Source organism: Chlorocebus sabaeus, chromosome 13 (assembly GCF_047675955.1).
Source record: "Chlorocebus sabaeus isolate Y175 chromosome 13, mChlSab1.0.hap1, whole genome shotgun sequence".
Taxonomy (NCBI): Eukaryota; Metazoa; Chordata; class Mammalia; order Primates; family Cercopithecidae; genus Chlorocebus; species Chlorocebus sabaeus.
The window spans coordinates 57,073,336-57,095,659 of NC_132916.1; the positions used below are offsets into that span (position 1 = coordinate 57,073,336).

At 38.6% G+C, this 22,324-nt stretch overlaps 1 protein-coding gene and 1 pseudogene across 1 annotated transcript in view; one reads left to right on the forward strand and one right to left on the reverse strand.

Annotated features, from left to right (window-relative positions):
- The window catches only part of VNN1 (vanin 1), a 34,420-nt gene that overhangs the window by 11,472 nt on the left and 624 nt on the right, over positions 1-22,324 (reverse strand). The window contains exons 2-5 of the mRNA XM_008007009.3: positions 20,588-20,718; positions 2,220-2,412; positions 1,248-1,539; positions 450-811 (exon numbers count right to left, since the gene is read on the reverse strand). Coding sequence (XP_008005200.2) covers positions 450-811; positions 1,248-1,539; positions 2,220-2,412; positions 20,588-20,718 — 978 coding nt within the window. The remainder of the gene's footprint in view (positions 1-449; positions 812-1,247; positions 1,540-2,219; positions 2,413-20,587; positions 20,719-22,324) is intronic.
- On the forward strand, positions 6,981-7,866 carry LOC119625031 (cyclin-G1 pseudogene; annotated as a pseudogene).

Below are 22,324 nucleotides of genomic sequence, written 5' to 3' on the forward strand. Positions count from 1 at the left end.
ATACTTTGGGAGGCTAAGGTGGCCGGATCGCCTGAGCTCAGGGAGTTCAAGACCACCCTGGCCAATATGGTGAAACCCAGTCTCTACTAAAATACAAAAAAAAAAAAAAAAATTAGCCAGGCACGGTGGCGCTTGCCTATAGTCCCAGCTACTTGGGAGGCTGAGTCATGAGAATTGTGTGCCACTGCACTCCAGCTTGGGCAACAGAGTGAGACTCTGTCTCAAAAAAAAAAAAAAAAAAAAAAAGATGTAGCAAATAAATTTAGCCTATATTTATAGGCTTCCCAGCTTAAGTTTAATTTCAGGTAAACAACAAAAGTTTTAGGATGCATAAATCCCCAAAAGCGGGATATGCATATGCTAAAAAATCATTCATTATTTATCTAAAATGTATATTTAACTGAGTGTCTTTATTTTGTCCAGTAACTCTTCTGACAACAAAATATTACCTGTAGATAATAGCGCCCTTCCACAGTGTGCAGTCCATCAAATGCCCCTAGGGCATACACTTCATCTGCTAGGTTGTCAGACATCTTGTAGCTTAGATGACAGCAGAGATCTTTCTGACAAACTGTGTAATTTCCTGCAACCCCTTCGAGCTTCACGAAAGTGAATTCATCGAAAAAGACAGTGCCCTTAAATTCCTGGTTTCCTGACGAGGGCGGTTCTATGCTGCTGGCATAGGAAGTCCAGTTCACAACTGCAGAGCGGGATGGGTGGGATTCCAGCTGTGAGAGGAGGAGTCTTCCCTCTTCTGTCTTCATATCATAATGAAATGCTCTTGAAGAATTGGGTGCATAGATGCCACTTCCTGGAAGTAATAAGTTGAAAATATCATGTGAAATGGGAAAGTAAAAAGGGATTTCATGATTGTTATTACTATTTTAAACTCATATTCACATTTTACTCCCTCTAAGTTATATGTTTTATTAATTTCAGTAAAACATGCTGATAAAGACAGAGAAGTGAGAGGAAATCAGTTAAGGTATGACACCAAAAAGCCAAGAAAGGAGAGATGTATGTAAGAAGTCATATATTTTGGAAAAAAAAATCAAGATAAATAAAACCAAATAAATCTACAAAACAATTTAGACTGAGATTGATTCTATAGCATATTAACAACTAGATGTTCAAAAATTAAGAGCTGGAAAACATTGTATTAAGGAGTATGCATTAGCTAGAAAAACATGGTTTTTTTTTCTTTTCTGATTACATCAGCCTGCATATCTTTTAAGATCACACATTACCTGTCATTTTCTTTGAGGGGTAATGTATGTTGGATGCAAGGAAATTGACCCTCATGCCCATAGCCCAAGCCGAATGGAATTCAACAGCTGACAAATGTGGCAAAACATTCATCCAAGCTGTTGGGAATAGTATGGTGTCCACGTGGAAATCTTTCACCAAGGTAACAGCAGGATCATGGAAGAGTATATCAAAGCATGTGAAAATGCCAAAATTTCCAAAGCTGGTATTGAAAGTCACGATCTCAGGCTCCTTGGGAACATTGAATTGCTCTTCACCCATGAAAAGGTTTTGCTGCAACAAACAGAAGATAAAGAGAAAAAAATTCTTTTAGGAAGTTGATCTGGACATCACAGTGTCGGAAAAAGTGCAAGCTCACATCTTAGTGCCAATTTAATCTATGATCACTGTTTTCATGGGAAAAGAGTTTGCTTTAGAGAACCAGAGGCCATTCCGGCTAAACTGAGCCTTTGGTTCAGTCTCCACATTACAGATATGTACATGGGTATCTTTATCTATAAAGACCCTTTGGAGTCTTATAAGACATGGGAGTAAAATAGATTACTTCTATTTGCCAAGTATACTTAACTGTTTTCCTTGACAAGGAACTTTGTTTGCTCCATTCTCCTCAAGACAGAGTTTATGTGGTAAGCAGTTTTTCATTCTAGTCTAGACCCATTGCCAGGGTATGTCTTTAAAAAGACAAAGTCCAAAAGGCAACACTGTGCAACATAATGCATGTAGCACTTTCTGACTCCTACACACTCCTAAAAACACAATCCTGTGTTCTTACATGCACACGGAACCCCTTAAGCCTCTTTATAGGAGCTTTCCACACTTTATCATTACTTTCTACGCTTTGCCTCTACTCGATTTCTAAAGTATGCTTATCATTATCAATAATGTATTTTTCTCCTTGCCCGCTTTATTTCCTTAGATATTAACTAATTGGATTATTTGCAAATTAATTTTACCTTATGGTAGCGTGCCACCAGTTTTCCTTGAGAATCAAATACCACATCAGTGTTGTATTGGTAACGGCCATCAGGGGGACACTGAGGATCACCGGTATTGCATGGCTTCTTGTCCCCAATATTTGCCACAACGTAGATAGAGTTGTTCTTGGCCAAGCAGCTGAGTCTTTCTTGTACTGGGGTCTGGCCAAATCTGATATATGTTTATTGGAGGAAGAAAATCTTTGTAAATCAATCTTAGCTTTTAAGAAAATCCTGAATGATAGTTGCCTAAACTTCTTATTTGATATATGCAAAAATAAATTCTAAATAACAATAATTAGAAGAGAAGGATTAAGACAAGAAAGGAGTTCAGAGGAAGCCCATTGGTTGTAGCAATCTACTGTAGGATAAGATACCAGATCACATACTTTTTCTTCATAGCATTTATCGTAATCTATAATCATATTTTCGCTTATCTGTTCATCTTATAATGTCTGCAGCATCCTGTGGATATCATGGGTCAATGACTTACATATCTTGTTTACTAAACTTATGTCTAACAGAAGAGAGGCGTTAAAAAATATTTTGGGGTGGGTGTGGTTGCTCATGCCTGTAATTCCAGCACTTTAGGAGTAGAAGGAGGAAGGATTGCTTGATCTAGGAGTTTGAGACCAGCCTGGGCAACAAAGTAAGACCGTCTCTCTACAAAAAAATGAAAAAAAAAAAAAAATTGCCAGGCATAGTGGTGTGTGCCTGTAGTCTCAGATATTTGGGAGGCTGCGGTGGGAGGACTGCTTGAACTTGGGAGTTTGAGGCTACAGTAAGTTTCACTGCATTCCAACGTGGGCAACAGAGCAAAACCCTGAACCCTGTCTCAAAAAAAAAAAAAAAAAAAAAAAAAAACTTTGCAGGGGCCAGGTGTGGTGGCTCATGCCAGTAATCCCAGCACTTTGGGAGGCCAAGGTGGGTGGATCGCCTGAGGTCAGGAGTTTGAGACCAGCCTGACCAACATGGAGAAACCCCGTCTCTACTAAAAATACAAAATTAGCTGGGTGCGTGCCTATAATCCCAGCTACTCGAGAGGCTGAGGCGGGAGAATCGCTTGATCTTGGGAGGCGGAGGTTGTGGTGAGCAGAGATCACACCATTGTACTCCATCCTAGGCAACAAGAGGGAGACTCCATCTCAAAAAAATTTAATTTAGAGGTAGGGGGATCCTAGGAAGATAGCAGAGCAGGGAATTTTTCTCCCCCACCTAGATAACAATTGCACAGTTGAAATCTGTCTGATATTGCTATTTTGGAGCTCTAGTGCTTGCAACTTCCAGAGGAATGCTTGGAAGGTAACTTACAGTTAATTTCAGTTCATTTTAACTCTTAGCTCAATAGTGGTTACCAATTCCTCATCCCCTGTCCCTGTGACAGGCTACCATGTCTGTGTTCCTAAAGCAGCTTGCAGGCAGCATATGGGAACAGGGTGGACAATAATGACTTTGTCTTTCAAATATATGAGATCTGTGTTCTGATCACTAATTGCTGCTTCTGATCATGGAGGTACAAACACACAGGCAAGCAGCTATTGTTGTGTATACACACACACACACACACACACACCATTTTTGCAGGCCCTCTCTCTGGCTGAAGTGGCTTCCAGGAGATTTAGAGCCAGTGCCTTATTTATTTATTTATTTTTCTCTTTTTCTCCTTTGGGTAGTGAGACACTTAAGGAAAAAGACACATAAAAGCAATTAAATATACAGGAAATTTTAGAAAGTTGCCATACATGCCCAGGGAAAGGCACAGGCTCATAAAAGACCTAAGAAGACCATAAATTTACATCTCAAGCTGATCCTCAACACAAACATCCTACAACAACAACAATAAAACAAACATAGCAAACCCAGAGAATCTGGTTCCCAGAGTAACCATGTGATAAGATTCAAATGTCTAGTTATCAACCAGAAAAATCAAAAATCATACAAAGAAACAGGAAAATATGGCTCACTCAAAGGAGAGGGAAAATAAACCAACTAAAATCATCCCTGAAAAAGACCACATGACAGACCTACTAAACACAGACTTTAAAACAATGGTTTTACAGATGCTCAAGAAAATAAAGGAAGATGTGGAGAAAATCAAAAACCAAAACAAAGTAGAAATATCAATAAAAAGATAGAAAACCTTAAAAAACTGGAGCTGAAAATTACAATAACTAAAATGAATATTTTATAGGAGGATTCAAAGACCAATTCAGGCATGTAGAAAAAAATAAGCAAACTGGAAGACAGGACAGTTGAAATTATTCAGTCTGCAGAACAACAACAAAAAACAGTAAAGAAAATTGAATAGAGCCTTAGGAACACCATCAAGTGTTCAACACATGCATTGTGGGAGTCTCAGAAGGAGAAGAGAGATTATTTGAAGAAATAATGGCTGAAAACTTCCCACATTTGAAGAAAGATATGAATAAAAAGATCCAAGAAGCTCAACAGACTCTGAGAGAATGAATTCAAAGAGACCCACACTAAGACACACTATAATCAAATTGTAGAAAGCCAAAGACAAAATAAGAATCTTGAAAGCAGCAAGACAGAAGTGACTCATACATACAAGGGATCCCCAATAAGATTATCAGCAGATTTCTCATCAGTAGCTTTGGAGACCAGAAAGCATTGAGCTGATATATTTAAAGTACTGAAAGAACAAAAAAATCTGACAATCAAGAATGCTCTATCCAGCAGAACTGTCCTTCAAAAGTGTGGGAGAAATGAAGACATTACCAGATTTTAGAAGAAAGGAAAGAGAGAGGGAAGGGGAGGAGGGGGCATGGTGGCTCCTAGCCACTTTGCGAGGCTGAGGCAGGTGGATCATGAGGTCAGGAGATCGAGACCATCCTGGCTAACATGGTAAAACCCCATCTCTACTAAAAATACAAAAAATTAGCCGGGCGTGGTGAAGGGTGCCTGTAGTCCCACCTACTCGGGAGGCTGAGGCAGGAGAATGACCTAAATGAACTTGGGAGGAGGAGCTTGCAGTAAGCCTAGCTGGAGCCACTGCACTCCAGCCTGGGTGACAGAGCGAGATCTGTCTCAAAAAAAAAAAAAAAGAAGAAAGAAAGAAAGAAAGAAGGAAGGGAGGGAGGGAGAGAGGGACAAAGGAAGGAAGGATGGATATTGAGCTTTGCACAAGAGGCTAAGATTTGTTCCAAATTTAGTGACAAATAGGTACTATTAAAACCTTTAAAGACAAAAACAACCTGGTCAAAATTTTCTTCATAAAGATAAATAGAACACGCAATATAGAATGTACTAGAACAATGAGAGACTAAATGCAAGGGACTCATTAGGAAGCTGTTGCCATAGTTCAAATAAGAGGTAACAAGGATTGGCTAGGGCAATACCAGCTAGTATGAAACTATGGAAATCCTGGAGCATTTGTTAATGTCTGATTTTTTTAACTCTTTTTCAAAGTTACCAATAATTGTCCCAGTAAAGCAATTAAAATACAATTTTGAAAATAATATATAACATATTGCTATATTTATCCTCTATTGCAAAACTCTGAAATGGTAAATGGTTTACACCAGGTTATTGAAGCATAGCTGAGAAGGCTAAGATAACTGTTATATGAAGAAAAATTTGGTGCCATCAAATCTTGGTTATTAGATCTACAAACAAATTTGTATAATTAATATAAGGAAGACCATAGCAATCATCTATAAAATAGATCGTTGAAAAAGATCAGAAAAGGATATAATAATACACATAGAAAAGTATTGTTTAAATGTGTTTATAAGACAGAATAACCATTCAATAGTTTAACCCACCTTTGTTTCAATTAATATCTGAAATGCATAGATATAAATTACAACACATTGAACCACTTGAAACATGTTTACTCCCAGTCTTTTTGGATCACCTGAAGTGGTGGAATAGGTAGGTTGGTGTTTTGGATTTCTGAAACAATTCTGATGACAAACATATTTTCCTACTGTCTCTATTAGTCTTCATGTATTCTAATATATTTCAATTCAAGCTACATTTCTCAGACTGTTTGGCATATACATAAAATGCTCCAAAATTAAACCACATGTCCTGATTGAGGGTTTAAAAATTCAATTTGCTTATGTGTGCCTGAAATCTGCCTGTTGCTTCATCTGTAATATTTACCAAGTTCTTAATCCATGTAGAGTTTTGTCCTGGGCACAGAAGAAGGGGGTGAAAAAGAATAATTGAAATGCATTTTCTAAGGCTGCTTTCAAAGTGTTCAATCTCTAGGTATAACAAAAATCATCAATTATTGAAAAGACATTTACTAACCTAAAATCAGCACGTGTTAAATATTCAACAAATATGCATTAGGTTTTGACACAAGACAAAGCACTATATTAGACATGTGGGCAACCAGGGGAAGAATATTCCAGGCAGAGCTGTCCAAGCACACAATGTGCGAGACATGGAAATGTCAGATGTGGTTACTATGCTTATAAAGCATTAGACTTACTGAAGAAACAGTATGTGCACACAAAACTCTGAAATAACAGTATGAAATAATACACAATCAAATATCAAAATGCCTTTTCAGCCCTTCAGCTCCAAGCTGACCCTGATGAGGGCAATATGATCTTGGTGGCTCTGCAGAGACATCCACCCAGGAAGGCTTCCGCTCCCTGGGCCTCTCCCTTTGCTTTGTTTCCTAGGCCTCTGAGATTGGATTTCGTGAGGTGAGATGAGGGCAGGCCCAAGAAGGGTAGTTACCACTGAGCCCCAGTCACTATCAAGATGATAGAGGTACTGACACCTGACTCTCAGAAACTGCTACACCAGCTGAATGCCCTGTTGGAACAGAAGTCTGGATGTCAGTTAAAGATCTCTGGCTTGAGACAATTGAATTTGCACATGATAGACAATAGCCTCAGAACGATTGCAAGGCTACAGGACTTTGAAGTACAAGATGCTAGTCTAACTCAGTTCTTTGACTTTAACATAAAGGCATTTTCTCTGTGAATTTACTGGACAGATTCCTGTGTTAAATGAAAGTACAGTCCAAGCACCTTGGATGTGTTGGACTGAGCTGCTTCTATTTGGCTGTAAAATCAATAGAAGAGGAAAGGAATGTCCCATTGGCAACTGATGTGTTCCAAATAAGTGAATAAAGGTTCACAGTTTCAGACTCGATGAGAATGGAAAAGATTGTATTGGAGAAGGTGTAATGTAAAGTGAAAGCTGCTACTGCCTCTCAATTTCTGCAACTCCACTATGCACTCATTCAAGAGAACTTGCCATTTGAAAGGAGAAGTGACCTCAATTTTGACTGGAAGCCCAACTTAAGGCATGTCAAGATCAAAAGCTCTAACCTTTAGAGTCTAAATCAAAGCCTTCTGTGTTGATATTGTCTATAATCATATTGGAGATCCAAAAACAGAAGTATGTAGAGCTAATAAAATGAGTAGAATGTCTTCAGAAACATTCCAAGATAAATTGTAGAGATGTGACCTTCTGGAAAGAGCTTGTATCCAAGTGTTTAACTGAATACTCATCAAACAAATTTTCCAAATCAAACATTCGGAAGTTGAAACGGATTGTTTCTGGGCATAATGCATTGCAATTGAAACATAGTTACTGCAGAAAAATTCACTGTCCAACAATTCCTGAAATGGTTCACTAATTGGTAAATTTGGTTCATTGTTATTCTCCATATAGAGAAAATTTTCCAATGCTATAATTTCTTTTGCAATTAGAATATTAATTATCTTCAGAATAAACAAAATGAAGTTGGAATCACAAAGGGGAAAATGACTTCACTGATTTTTCAGTTAATATTTGAAGACATTTACTACATAGAAACTATAACACCTCAATAGTAAGGAATTATCCAACCTCTGATATGTAAGTCAGCCATTTCATGATCTTTTCAGCTTTGAAAACAGCATCCTTCTTAGTAGCATGAATTTTGAAAGTAGCACTAAAATTGTGTTTTTATTGCACATCTTGCTGTATGTAGACCCACGCTCACGCTCGTTTTAAGTTACACAAGCCTGAGTTAAGACAATAGGGACAAAAACTTTAAACCATATGTGAACAGATTTGAAACTATTCATGTGTAAGCAAAATGAGTATGAATTTGGGTATTGTACCTAAAGAAAAAGTAAGATATGGCAGATGGTCTCCACTTTGGGTTTCCGAAAACTGTCAGGGTGTTTTGACACTGTAGTTACATATCATTGCTACAGCAGTTAGATGACTGTAAAGTAGTTATATGCTTGGTCACTGCATATATGATATATACTTGTCATCTAAATTTTATTTTAAAAAAATTTGCAGGCGCATTGTCGGCCCCAACCCTCTCTCTGCCCCACAGATGCTGCTGTAAGGTGAAAGAGAGGGCCCTGACAAGGATGAGACAATGGCAGCAGGCTGGCCACATGCACAGCTACCACTACTCCTGGTCTGTGGCCACTCCTGGGACAGGAACTGCTGGGCCACCCACTGACAACCATCTTGGCTATCCCCACTGCTTCCCAAACCATGTTCCAGTCTGGAGTTGAGCCTGAGTGGAATGGGATGAAGACAAGACCCCACGCAGAACACCAGAGGCTGGACAGGTATCTCCAACCATCTTGGAGATACCAAAATAAAGCAACAAGCAGTGCACCCTGGGGAAGAAACTCTGGGGAGGGCGGAGATGGAAAGGGTGGAATGGACATGCTACAAGCTCCCTCACACATCGCCATTTAAATTTCTTAACTCACAGTAATGATTTATCTTTTTCTACTCAAAACTAAATATTGACATTCATATGATTATGAATCTTAGATATAAATACTTCACATTTAACAGTAATATTTAAGCAGACTTCAAATAAGTTTGGGTTTTTTGTTGTTTCTGTAAATAAGGTTATAATAGCAACAAAAAGCTCTTCTCTGAAGCCTTTCCCCATAACTCTGCTTTATAGACTCCATAATAGTATAATGAGTTTAAACTATGAAGCCTCAAAACATCACAACTACATTAAGGCGATGTTCCCAAATTTAGGGGAACTGCCTATTAATATTATGCTATGGTGTAACCATGTGTAGATTTAAATTCATCTGTGAAACATTCAAATCAAAGCTAAAAGTAAAAATATGAAATGCTAATGATGAGTCTGGAAAGGTACACTGTGAAACTTCATTTCTAACATTGATCTAACTTTCTAGATTATATCAATATATTGTATTCAGGTGGTATTAAAAAATGCTAAGCTATTTAATTTAAATGTTGAATTTTAAATTATGAGGTCTACATCAAAACCAACATTTGACTAACGGACTCTTTAGGCATAAATAAAGGTTAATATTCTAGGCAGTATAAATAGTTTCTTGGCACCCACAATGCAAGTAATACATAATTCAGAGATGTGCACTTTATTACACAGAAGGAACATACCTCACCATAATAAAGGCTATATATGGCATTTATGTCACCACCCACAGCTAACATCCTATGGAATGGGGAAAAGCTGAAAGCCTTTGTTCTAAGAACTGTAATAAGACAAGGAAGCCCACCTTCACCACTTCTATTTGACATTGTACTGGAAGTCCTAGCTAGAGCAATCGGTAAGAGAAAGAAATAAAAGATGAGGAGGAAGCAGAGCAAGATGGCCAAATAGAACCTTCCAGTGATTGTCTTCCTGCAGGATCACCAAACTGAACAACCATCTACACAAGAAAGCACCTTCATAAGAACCAAAAATCAGAAGAGTAACCACAATACCTTGTTTTGAAATCATATCAAGACAAGAGGCACTGAAGGGGGTAGAAAAGAAAGTCTTTAATTGCCAACACCACTCTCCCCCCTCCTCCAGGCCACCATATGGTGTGGAGAGAAAATTTGTGCCCTTGGGAGAAGGAAAGTACAGTGATTGTGAGACTTTGCACTGGAAGTCAGTGATGCCATGTAACAGCAGAAAGCAACATGGCACAGAATTCAGCCAGTGCCCACAGAGGGCACATTTGGAACAGCTCTAGCCAGAGGGGAATTGTCCTTCCCAGCAGTCAGAACCTGAGCTCCACCAAGCATCACCAGTGTAGGATAAAGTTCTCTGGGGTTCTAAGTAAACTTGAAAGGCAGTCTAGGCCAGGGGGTTCCCAATCCTTAAGCCTATTAGGAAATGGGCTGCACAGCAGTACCAGTCCATGGCCTGTTAGAAACCGGCTGCACAGCAGGAGGTGAGTGGCATTACTGCCTGAGCTCCGCCTCCTGTCAGATCAGTTGCAGCATCAGATTCTCATAGGAGTGGAAGCCTGTTGCGAACTGTGCATCTGAGGAATCTAGGTTGTATGCTCCTTATGAGAATTTAACTAATGTCTGACGATCTGAGATGGAACAGTTTTACCCAGAAACCATCCTCTACCCTGCCCATTAAAAAATTGTCTTCCACAAAACCAGTTCCTGGTGCCAAAAATGTTGGGGACCACTGATTTAAGCCACAAGGACTACAATTCCTAGGCAAGTCCTAGTGCTGTACTGAGCTCCGAACCAGTAGCCTTGGAGTGCCATAACCTAGTGAGACACCAGCTGGAGTGGTCAAAGGAGTGCTTGCATCACCCCTCCTCCAATTCCAGGCAGCACAGCTCACAGCTTTGAGAGAGAAACTCCATCCCTCTACCTTAAAAAAGGAGAGAGGAGCATAGAAAGAACTTTGTCTTGCAACTTGGATAACAGCTCACCCACAGTAAAATAAAGCACCAAACAGAGTACTGAAGCCCCTAACCCAGGTCCTAGCTCCCTGATGACATTTCTAGACATACACTGGGCTGTAAGGGAACTTTCTGCCTTGAATGGAAGGTCCTAGTTATGGCAAGATTCATCACCTGCTAACTAAAGAGTCCTTGGGCGTTGAATAAACATCAGTGATAGCCAGGCAGTACTCACTACAAGCCTTGGGTGAGTCCCAGTACCATGCTGGCTTCAGGTGTGACCTAGCACCTTCCCAGCTGTGGTGGCCATGGGGTGAGACTCCTGCTTCACGAAAGGAGAGGGAAGAGTAAAAGGACTTTGTCTTACAAATTGGGTACCAACTTAGCCGCAGTAACATAAAGCACCAAGCAGAATCCTAAAGTTCTCAATTCCAAGACTTAGTTCCTGGGTGGCATTTCTAGACCCACTGTGGGCCAGAAAAGAACCCACTGCCGTTTCCTATAAGAAATGCTAAAGAAATTTCTTCAAACTGAAAGAAAAAAACGTCAATAACCAATAAGAAAGCATCTGAAGGTACAAAACTCACTGGTAATAGTAAGTACATAGGCAAACATGGAGTATTATAACCTATAATTGTGACGCAAACTCCTCATATCTTGAGTAGAAAAACTAAAATATGAACCAATCAAAAATAATAACGAGAAAAGCTTTTTAAGGCATAGATAGCATAATAAGATATAAATAGAAATTTTAAAAATTAAAAAGTATGGGAGATGAAGTTAAAGTATGGAGCTTTTATTAGTTTTTGCTTGTTTGTTTATGCGATCAATGTTAAGTTGTCATCAGTTTAAAATAAGAATTATAAGTTGTTATTTGCAAACTGCATGATAACATCAAATCAAAAAACCTACAACAGAGACACAAAAAATAAAAAGCAAAAATTAAAACATACCATCAGAGAAAAAACACCGTCACAAAAAGGAAGACAGGAAGGAAGCAAAGAAGACAATACCACAAAACAACCAGAAAGCAAAAAACAAAATGTCAGGGATATTTCCTTACTTAACAATAAAACATTAAATGTAAATGGACTAAACTCTCCAATCAAAAGACATAGAGTGGCTGAATGGATTAAAAACAAATAAAAGGCAATGACTTGTTGTGTACAAGAAACACACTTCACTTATAAAGACACACATAGACTGAAAATAAAGGGATAGCAAAAGATATTCCATGCAAATGGAAAACCAAAGGAGCAGGAGTGGCTATATTTTTATCAGACAGAATAGTTTTCAGGACAAAAACCATAAAAAGAGACAAAGAAATTAATTATATAATGATAAAGAGGTCAATTCAGTCAGAAGATACAACAATTGTAAATACATATGCACCTAACACTTGAGCACATAGATATATAAAGGAAATATTATTAGAGCTAAAGAGAGTGATAGACCCCAATGCAACAATAGCTGGAGATTTCAACATCCCACTTTCAGCACTGGACAGATCATCGGGAGGGAAAAACAATAAAGAAACATTGGACTTAATCTGCATTATAGACCAACTGACCTAATAGATAGTTACAGAAAATTTCATCCAATGGCTACAGAATAAACATTTTCTCCACACATGGATCATTCTCAAGGAGAGACCATATGCTCAGTCACAAAGCAAATCTTAAAACGTTTTTAAAAAATTGAGATCATATCAAGTATCTTCTCTAACCACAATGAAATAATACTAGAAATCGATAGCAAAAGGAATTTTGAAAACTATACAAACATATGGAAATTAAAGAATGTGCTCCTGAATTACCAGTGGGTTAATGAAGAAATTAAGAAGAGCGTTAAAAATTTTATTGAAACTAATGGAAATGGAAATGCAACATACCAAAACCTACAGGATATAGCAAAATCAGTCTAAGAGGAAAGTTTGTAGATATAAGTACCTACATTAACAAAGAAGAAAACCTTCAAATAAACAGCATAATGATGCATTTAAAAACTATAAAAAGAAGAGCAAACCAAATCTGAAATTAGCAGAAGAAAAATAATAAATATCAGAACAGAAATAAATGAAATTGAAATTTAAAAATACAAAAGAACAGCGAAACAAAAAGTTGGTTTTTTGAAAAGATAAACAAAATTGACTTTTAGTGAGATTAAGAAAAAAGAGAGAAGACAAATAAACCCAGAGTTGAAAAGTGAGACATTATAACCAATACTGCAGAAATTCTCAAGATCATTAGAGATTACTATGAGCAACTATATACCAATAAATTGGAAAACCTAGAAGACATGAATAAATTCCTAGACACATACAACCTACCAAGATTGAACCATGAAGAAATCCAAAACCTGAATAGACCAATAACAAATAATAAGATTGAAACTGTAATAAAAGTTCTCCCGGCAAAGAAAAGCCCAGGACTTAATGGCTCCGGTGTTGAATTTTACCAAACAATTAAAGAACTAATCCCAATCCTATTCAAACTATTCCAAAAATCAGAGAAGGGAATACTTCCAAACTCATTTAATGAGGCTAGTATTGCCCTGACACCAAAACCAAAGACACATAAAAAAGAAAACTACAGCCCAAAATTATTGATGAACATTGATGCAAAGATCCTCAACAAAATACTAGCAAACCAAATGCAAAAATACATTAAAAAATTATTCATCATGACCAAGTTGGATTTATCCCAAGGGTGCAAGGAAGGCTCAACATACACAAATCAGTTGATGTGATGCATCATATCAACAGAATGAAGAACAAAAACTGTATGATCATTTCAATTGACACTGAAAAAATATTTGATAAAATTCATCATTCCTTCATAATAAAAACCCTCAATAACTGGGTATAGAAGGAACATACCTCAACACAATAATAGCCATTTATGACAAACCCATGGCTAGTATCACACTGAATGAGGAAAAACTGAAAGCTTTCCTCTAAGATCTGGAACAGACAAGGATGTCCCTTTTCACCACTATTATTCAACGTAGTAGTAGATGTCTTCACTAAAGTAATCAGACAAGAGAAGGAAATAAAAGACACCCAAATTGGAAGGAAAGAAGTAAACTTATTTTTGTTTGCAGATGCTATTATCCTATGCTTGGAAAAACCTAAAGACTCCACCAAAAAACTAATAGAACTGGTAAACAAATTCAGTAAAGTTGCAGACAACAAAATCAACATACAAAAATCAGTAGCATTTCTATGTGCCAACAGCAAGCAATCTGAAAAAGAAATCAAGAAAGGAATAGCATTTATAATAGCTATCAATAAAATACAATACCTAAGAATTAACTTACCCAAAGAAGTGAAAGCTCTCTAAAATGAAGTATGTAAAGCATTGATATAAGAAATTGAAGGGGACACAAAATATGGAAAGATATTCCATGTTCATGGATTGGAAGAATCAATATTGTTAAAATGCCCATATTATCCAAAGCATTGTACAGATTCAGTGCAATCTCCATCAAAATACCAATGACATTCTTCACAGAAATAGAAAAGGAATTCTAAAATTTATGTGGAACCACAGAAGATCCAGAATAGCCAAAGCCATCCTGAGCGAAAAGAGAAAAACTGGAGAAATCACATTACCTGACTTTAAATTATACTACAGAGCTCTAGTAACCAAAACAGCATGGTACTGGCATAAAAATGGACACATAGACCAATGAAACAGAATAGAGAATCCACAAATAAATCTAAACATCTACAGTGAACTCATTTTCAACAAAGATGCCAAGAGCATATATTGGGAAAAGGACAGTCTCTTCAATAAATGGTGCTGGGAAAACTGGATATCCACAGGCAGAAGAATGAAAGTAGACCCCTATCTCTCACCATATAAATAAAAACGAATTATAGATTTAAATATTTGACCTCAAACTATGAAACTACTAAAAGAAAACTTTGGGGAGACTCTCCAGGACATTGGTCTGAACAAAGATTTCTTGAGTAATACCTCACAGGCACAGGTAACTAAAGTAAAAATGGACAAATGGAATCACATGAAGGTAAAAAGTCTCTGCATAGCAGAGGAAACTATCAAGAAAGTTAAGAGACAACCCACAGAATGGGATAAAATATTTGCAAACTACCCATCTGACAAGGGATTAATAACCGGAATATATAAGAAGCTAAAACAACTCTATAGGAAAAAAATCAAATAATCCAATTAAAAAATGGGCAAACGATTTGAATAGACTTTTCTCAAAATAAGTTATACAAACAGCAAACAGGCATATGAAAAGGTGTTCAACATCACTGATCATCAGAAAAATGCAAATCAACAAGGGCACGGTGGCTCACGCCTGTAATCCCAGCACTCTGGGAGGCCTAGGCGGGCGGATCACCTGAGTTCAGAGTTCGAGACCAGTCTGGCCAACATGGTGGAGCCCCGTCTCTATTCAAAATACAAAAATTAGCTGGGTGTAGTGGCGGGCGCCTGTAATCCCAGCTACTCAGGAGGCTGAGGCAGAAGAATCACTTGAACCCAGGAGGCAGAGGTTGCAGTGAGCTGAGATCGCACCAATTGCACTCCAGCATGGTGGCAAGAGTGAGGCTCTGTCTCAAAAAAAAAAAAAAAAAGAAGAAAGTAAAAAAACAAATCAAAACTACAATTATATCATCTCGCACCGGTTAAAATTGCTGGTGAGGATGTGGAGAAAAGGGAACCTTCGTATGCTGTTAGTGGGAATGTAAATTAGTACGGTCACTGTGGAGAACAGTTTGGAGGTTTCTCAAAACACTAAAAATGGAGCTACCATATGATCCAGCAATCCCACTGCTGGGTATATGCCCCTCAAAAAGGAAATCAGTATATAGAAAAGATATCTACACTTTCATGTTCATTGCAACTCTGTTCACATAGCCAAAATTTGGAAACAACCATGTGGTACATGCACAGAATAAAGTACTATGCAGCCACAAAAAGAATGAGATTTAGTTATTTGCAACAATATGAATGGAACTGGAGATAATTAGGTTATGTGAAATAACATAAGTTAGGCACAGAAAGACAAACATCACATGTTCTCACTTATTTGTGGGATCTAAAAATCAAACAATTGAACCCAAGGAGATAGAGATAGAGAATAGAAAGATGGTTACCAGAGGCTGGGAACATAGTTAGGGGAGGGGTGGGGGAGAAAGTGAGATTAATGGGTACAAAAAAAATAGTTAAAATGAATGAATAAGGTCTAGTATTGGATAGCACAATAGGGTGACTATAATCAATAATAATTGTACATTTTAAAAGACCTAGAAGAGTATAATTGAATGGTTAGTAATACAACGGATAAATGCTGGAGGGGATGGAAACCCCATTCTTCATGATGTGATTATTACCATTGCATGCCTGTGTACAAACATCAAAACATCTCGTGTACCCTGTAAATATATACATCTACTATGTATCCATGAAAGTTAAGAATAAAATAATTAACAAAAAAAGTTGAATAAGTAAAGTCATCTTTAAGTTAGGTTATTAGACATAGTTTGTCACTGAAGAAATATGCAAACTTTCTTCTATGATGCAATGAAAATGTCTGAACAAAATTGTACTTCTCTTAACTGCTCAGAAACTCTTAGAACTATACTTAATATCCAATTGTAATGAGCAGCTCTTTACCATGATGCCTCATAACAACTGCTTCCTCTATTCATATGGTTTCTAGTTTGTTGTTAAGACTAAACTATCCTATTTTTAATTATATTAGATATAATTAGAAACTTCAAATCCTTCTGGAATGATATGACATATAAATGCTAAATAAATTAATTAAATAAAAAAGAAGAGTGATGACAGCCTGTTCCTTTAACACTCAGTCTAAGAGGTGATGTGGTCCCAAAAGTTTAGTGACTATGAGAAGAGGAAGCAATCGACTCTGTGCATACTTCAAACATACTCAATAGGATGAGATCTGATTCTATGAGAGCAGGGAAGGATATTGAGTCCTCCCTTTCTCTCGCATCCTACATCCAGTCTTTCAGCAAACCCTGCCAGTGCTACTTTCAGACTTTATTCGGAATCTGTCCACTTCTCAATACCTAAACGTCTACCATCTCTTGATCTCAGACACCATCATCTCTCTGCCAAAATTATCACAACAGCTTTTTAACTGTCCTCTGCTTCTTTGGTGACCTACACCCTGGAATCTATTCTCTACATTGCAATCCTCCTGCCCTTCTGCCTCTATGTCCTGCTTTTCTCCTCTTCTGTCACATCACTGTAACCACACTAACCCTTTTTCTGTTCCATAGGTTAGACACATACTCTCACCACAGGATCCTGGAATTTAGAATTCCCTCAGCCTGGAATGCACTTTTCTCGGGTACTCATATGATCTGTCGCCTCATTTCTTTCAGGTCTTCACTGAAATCTCACTGCAATGCCCTCTGATGACCTTTTAAAAACTTCAGCCCCATGCTTGCCACCCTATTCACCTTCCCCACTTTATTTTTTCCATAGCATTTACTTCCACCTCATATCGTAGATAGGTAGACAGATGAAAGATATCTATATAAAGATAGATAGATGATAGATAGATAATTATCTTTTTTTTAAAAAATGTATTACCTCCCCACACTAGAATATAAATTTCAAGAGGACAGGAATTTTTAATCTGTTTTGTTCACTTCGTTGCCAAGAACAATGTCTAGACATAATAGGTAGTCAAAAAAAATTGCAGAGTTAATAAATTAAGGCAGCTGGGTGTGATGGCTCATACCTGTAATCCCAGCACTTTGGGAGGCCGAGCAGGTGGATCACTTGAGGCCGGGGGTTCAAGACCAGCCTGGCCAACATGGTGAAACCTGTCTCTACTGAAAATACGAAAAACTAGCTGGGCGTTGTGGCTCACACTTGTCATCCTCAGGAGGCTGAGGCATGAGAATTGCTTGGACCTGGGGGATAGAGGTTGCAGTGAGCTGAGATCATGCCACTGCACTCCAGCCTGGGTGACACAGAGTCTCTCTCTCGAAAAAAAAAAAAAAAAAAGTAGAGAGAGTGAGAGAATTAAGAAGGCAAGAAATTCAGACATCATTAGTTGATGGAAAACATAAAGGGGCGACTGGGTTCCTTGAAATGAATTGAATGGGACATCCTTGTGGGGATGTTCAGGAGGCCCTTGGAGATGAGGTTGTAGGGAAAGGCCATTTGGAAATAAGTCAATTCTGTTCATAGTGGAAGTAATAATAGAGTGCTTGCCTTCTAGAAACTAAAGCACTGACATATGACATGATTAAATAATAAATAATTATGATACAATTAAATAAGAATAGAGTATGCCAGGCGTGGTGGCTCAAGCCTGTAATCCCAGCACTTTAGGAGGCCAAGACGGGAGGATCATGAGGTCAGGAGATCGAGACCATCCTGGCTAACACAGTGAAACCCCGTCTCTACTAAAAAAAATACAAAAAACTAGCCGGGCAAGGTGGCGGGCACCTGTAGTCCCAGCTACTCGGGAGGCTGAGGCAGGAGAATGGCGTGAACCCGGGAGGCGGAGCTTGCAGTGAGCCGAGATCCAGCCACTGCACTCCAGCCTGGGCGACAGAGCGAGACTCCGTCTCAAAAAAAAAAAAAAAAAAAAAAAAAAAAGAATAGAGTACATGATTATGATAGATAACACTGGAATTTGTCAAAATCCATCTTATCAAAATCAAGGTGTCTCTGTAAGTAGTTTTTGTGGGTTTGTTTGTTTGTTTGTTTGTTTTTTGAGACAGAGTCTAGCTCTGTCACCCAGGCTGGAGTGCAGTGCCACTATCTTGGCTTACTGCAACCTCTGCCTCCCAGGTTCAAGCAGTTTTCCCTGCCTCAGCCTCCCAAGTAGCTGAGATTATAGGTGCCCACCACTGCGCCCCACTAATTTTTGTATTTTTAGTAGTGATGGGGTTTTGCCAAATTGGCCAGGCTGGTCTCGAACTCCTGACCTCAGGTGATCCTCCTGCCTCGGCCTCCCAAAGTACTGGACTTACAGGCGTGAGCCATTGCACCCAGCCAGTTTCTGTGTTTTTTTTTCTATTATTATTATTATTATTATTATACTTTAAGTTTTGAGATACATGTGCAGAACATGCAGGTTTGTTACATAGGTATATATGTGCCATGGTGGTTTGCTGCACCCACCAACCCATCATCTATATTAGGTATTTCTCCTAATGTTATCCCTCCCTTAGCCCCCCACACCCTGATAGGCCCTGGTGTGTGATGTTCCCCTCCCTGTGTTCATGTGTTCTCATTGTTCAACTCCCACCTATGAGTGAGAACATGCAGTGTTTGGTTTTCTGTTCCTGTGTTAGTTTGCTGAGAATGATGGTTTCCAGCTTTATCCATGTCCCTGCAAAGGACATGAACTCATTCTTTTATATGGCTGCATAGTGTTCCATGGTGTTATGTGCCACGTTTTCTTTATCCAGTCTACCATTGATGGGCATTTGGGTTGGTTCCAAGTCTTTGCTATTGTGAATAGTGCCACAGTAAACATACGTGTGCATGTGTCTTTATAGTATAATGATTTATGATCCTTTGGTATATACCCAGTAATGGGATTGCTGGGTCAAATGGTATTTGTGGTTCTAGATCCTTAAGGAATCACCACACTGTCTTCCACAATGGTTGAACCAATTTATACTCCCACCAACAGTGTAAAAGCATTCCTCTTTCTCCACATCCTCTCCAGCATCTGTTGTTTCCTGACTTTTTAATGATCACCATTCTAACTGGCATTGTGTGGTTTTGAGAATAGTTCCAAAAGAGGAATTCCTAAAACAATTTTAGCCTTGTGTATTCAGAAAGAAGTATGTGAACCGACATGATTTTCTTAGGTGTATAAGATGTTGGTTTCCTTACATTAAAATTAATAGTCCTGCTTTCATCATACTTAATATCTCTTTAGTCTAGACCTGACTTAAACCACTTACAATCCTGACATATCATCTCTTAGGTTACAATCAGTTTATACTTTAAGGACTTTACTACATTAATCTTACCAGCTATCTTATCAATGAGAAAGGAAAACTATTAATCTTAAACCGATGTGACTCTATTTTGCCATTTACTCATATAGTTTTCAAATCACAGACCCACACAGGGAAATATTTTTCTGTTCACTGATGAGGAGTCAGAGACCAGAGATGTTCACATTGAATGTGATGATTTCTTTATTTTCTTTATTTTATTTTTATTTTTTTTGAGACTGTGTCTCGCTCTGTCGCCCAGGCTGCGGTGAGGTGGCACGATCTCGGCTCACTGCAAGCTCCGCCTCCTGGGTTCACCCCATTCTCCTGCCTCAGCCTCCTGAATAGCTGGGACTACAGGCACCCACCACCACACCCAGATAATTTTTGTATTTTTTTAGTAGAGACAGGGTTTCACCATGTTAGCCAGGATGGTCTCGATCTCCTGACCTCGTGATCTACCCACCTCGGTCTCCCAAAGTGCTGGATTTACAGGCGTGAGCCACCGCATCCAGCCCAAATGTGATGATTTCTAAGTTACCTTCTAGCTTTTATTTCTGTGACTTCATAATTCATATTTACTCTCCCAGTAAATATACCCATAGTAGATGAAAAATAAGCTATACTGAAACTTAAGAGTTGATCGTGGATCTATGCAATGATCATCAACAAAATTTTCCCCAGTAAATCAAGGTGATATTCACTAGTGAATTTTTCACAAGTTGTTTCTTTACCTGTTAGGATTATTACAGGGGATCCAGTTTACTTCAGGGTCTGGGATGTCCTCCAAGTATGGATAGAGAGAGTCCCTGCGGAAGTTCCAGCCATAAATACCATCTTCTGGAGTCACAATAATATGCGCACCCTGTTAAAAATGCACCTTAATCAAAAGGGGGACTTGCAAAAGGAGCTGAGGAACTGAGTGGCAGAGTAACAACTATTTGGGCTTCCCCCCACGCCCCTTAAATCTTATTTTGTTTTCTATATTTTTATAATTTATTTTCTTTTCCAAAGGTTTTTAATTTCCTTTTTTTTCAGTGCAGTGTTGTTTCTTTTCATTTTTCTTTTCTTTTCTTTATTTCTAATTTTAGATTCAGAGGGTACATATGCGGGTTTGTTACATGGATATGTTACATAATGGTGAGGTTTAGGCTTCTAGTGGAGCATTTTCTCTCTCTCTCTCTCTCTCTCTCTCTCTTTTCTTTTTTGAGATGGAATTTTGCTCTTGTTGCCCAGGCTGGAGTGCAATGGCACTATCTCGGCTCACCGCAACCTCCACCTCCCGGGTTCAAGCGATTCTCCTGCCTCAGCCTCATGAGTAGCTAGGATCACAGGCACCTGCCACCACGCCTGGCTAATTTTTGTATTCTTAGTAGAGATGGGGTTTCTCCATATTGATCAGGCTGGTCTTGAACTCCCGACCTCAGGTGATCCGCCCGCCTTAGCCTCCCAAAATGCTGGAATTACAGGCATGAGCTGCCGTGCCCGACTTAGTCAAGCATTTTAATTTTCTAATCCTGCCATTGTTGTTTCCTATGGCAGTTGTTAACTATAAACCTAGCTTGTCCTGGAACCAAGCCTCTCCTTGAACTTTGGCTGATAATTGTGCCTGTGTCAGGACTGACTAATAAATGCTCTGTTTGTTTCCTTCTCTGCCCCAGCCTTCCCCTGCAAACATGATTCCTGCTTCTCAGAAAAAGAGGAGCCACAAACTGGTTACTTGAACTGTGCCATGCCTGCAAGTACTGCCTGAGCTAACCTGGGCACCTTCTGATTAGAGAGTCACCTTAAAAAGCTCTGTGACCCTTAAGGAAATAGTTGGACTAAGGGTGAAAAAGAACATCAGAACTCCTGATAACCTTTTAAATATTAGTATATATAAGAACATAGGGCAGGCACAGTAGCTCATGCCTGTAATCCCAGCACTATGGGAGCCCGAGGCGGGTGGATCACCTGAGGTCAGGAGTTCAAGTCCAGCCTGGGCAACATGGCAAAATGCCATCTCTACAAAAAATACAACACTTAGCTGGGCACGGAGGCACGCACCTGTGGTCTCAGCTACTCTGGAGGCTATAGTGGGAGAATCACCTGAGCCCGAGAAGTCAAGGCTGCAGTGAGCGGTGATCACACCACTACACTCCATCCTGGATGACAGAGTGAAACCCTGTCTCAACAACAACACAAAAGAATACATATTTGTGGATATATGTAATACACATTTATCCATGACTTTTATCACACTTCATATATCCCTGGTCTACACCTAATCGATTAATAGCTTTTACAATAATATTCCTATAAACCACAATTTATCCTGTATGATTAACTTGAAACTGAAACCTTCACTCAACTTAAGGACTCACAATGCATTACATATACTTTTATCTTGTAATTAGAATGAAGTATGAAGTATATAATGCATGCTGGCAAGGAATTGAAAACTTGTTTGTTTTCAGATTATAAATTTATTC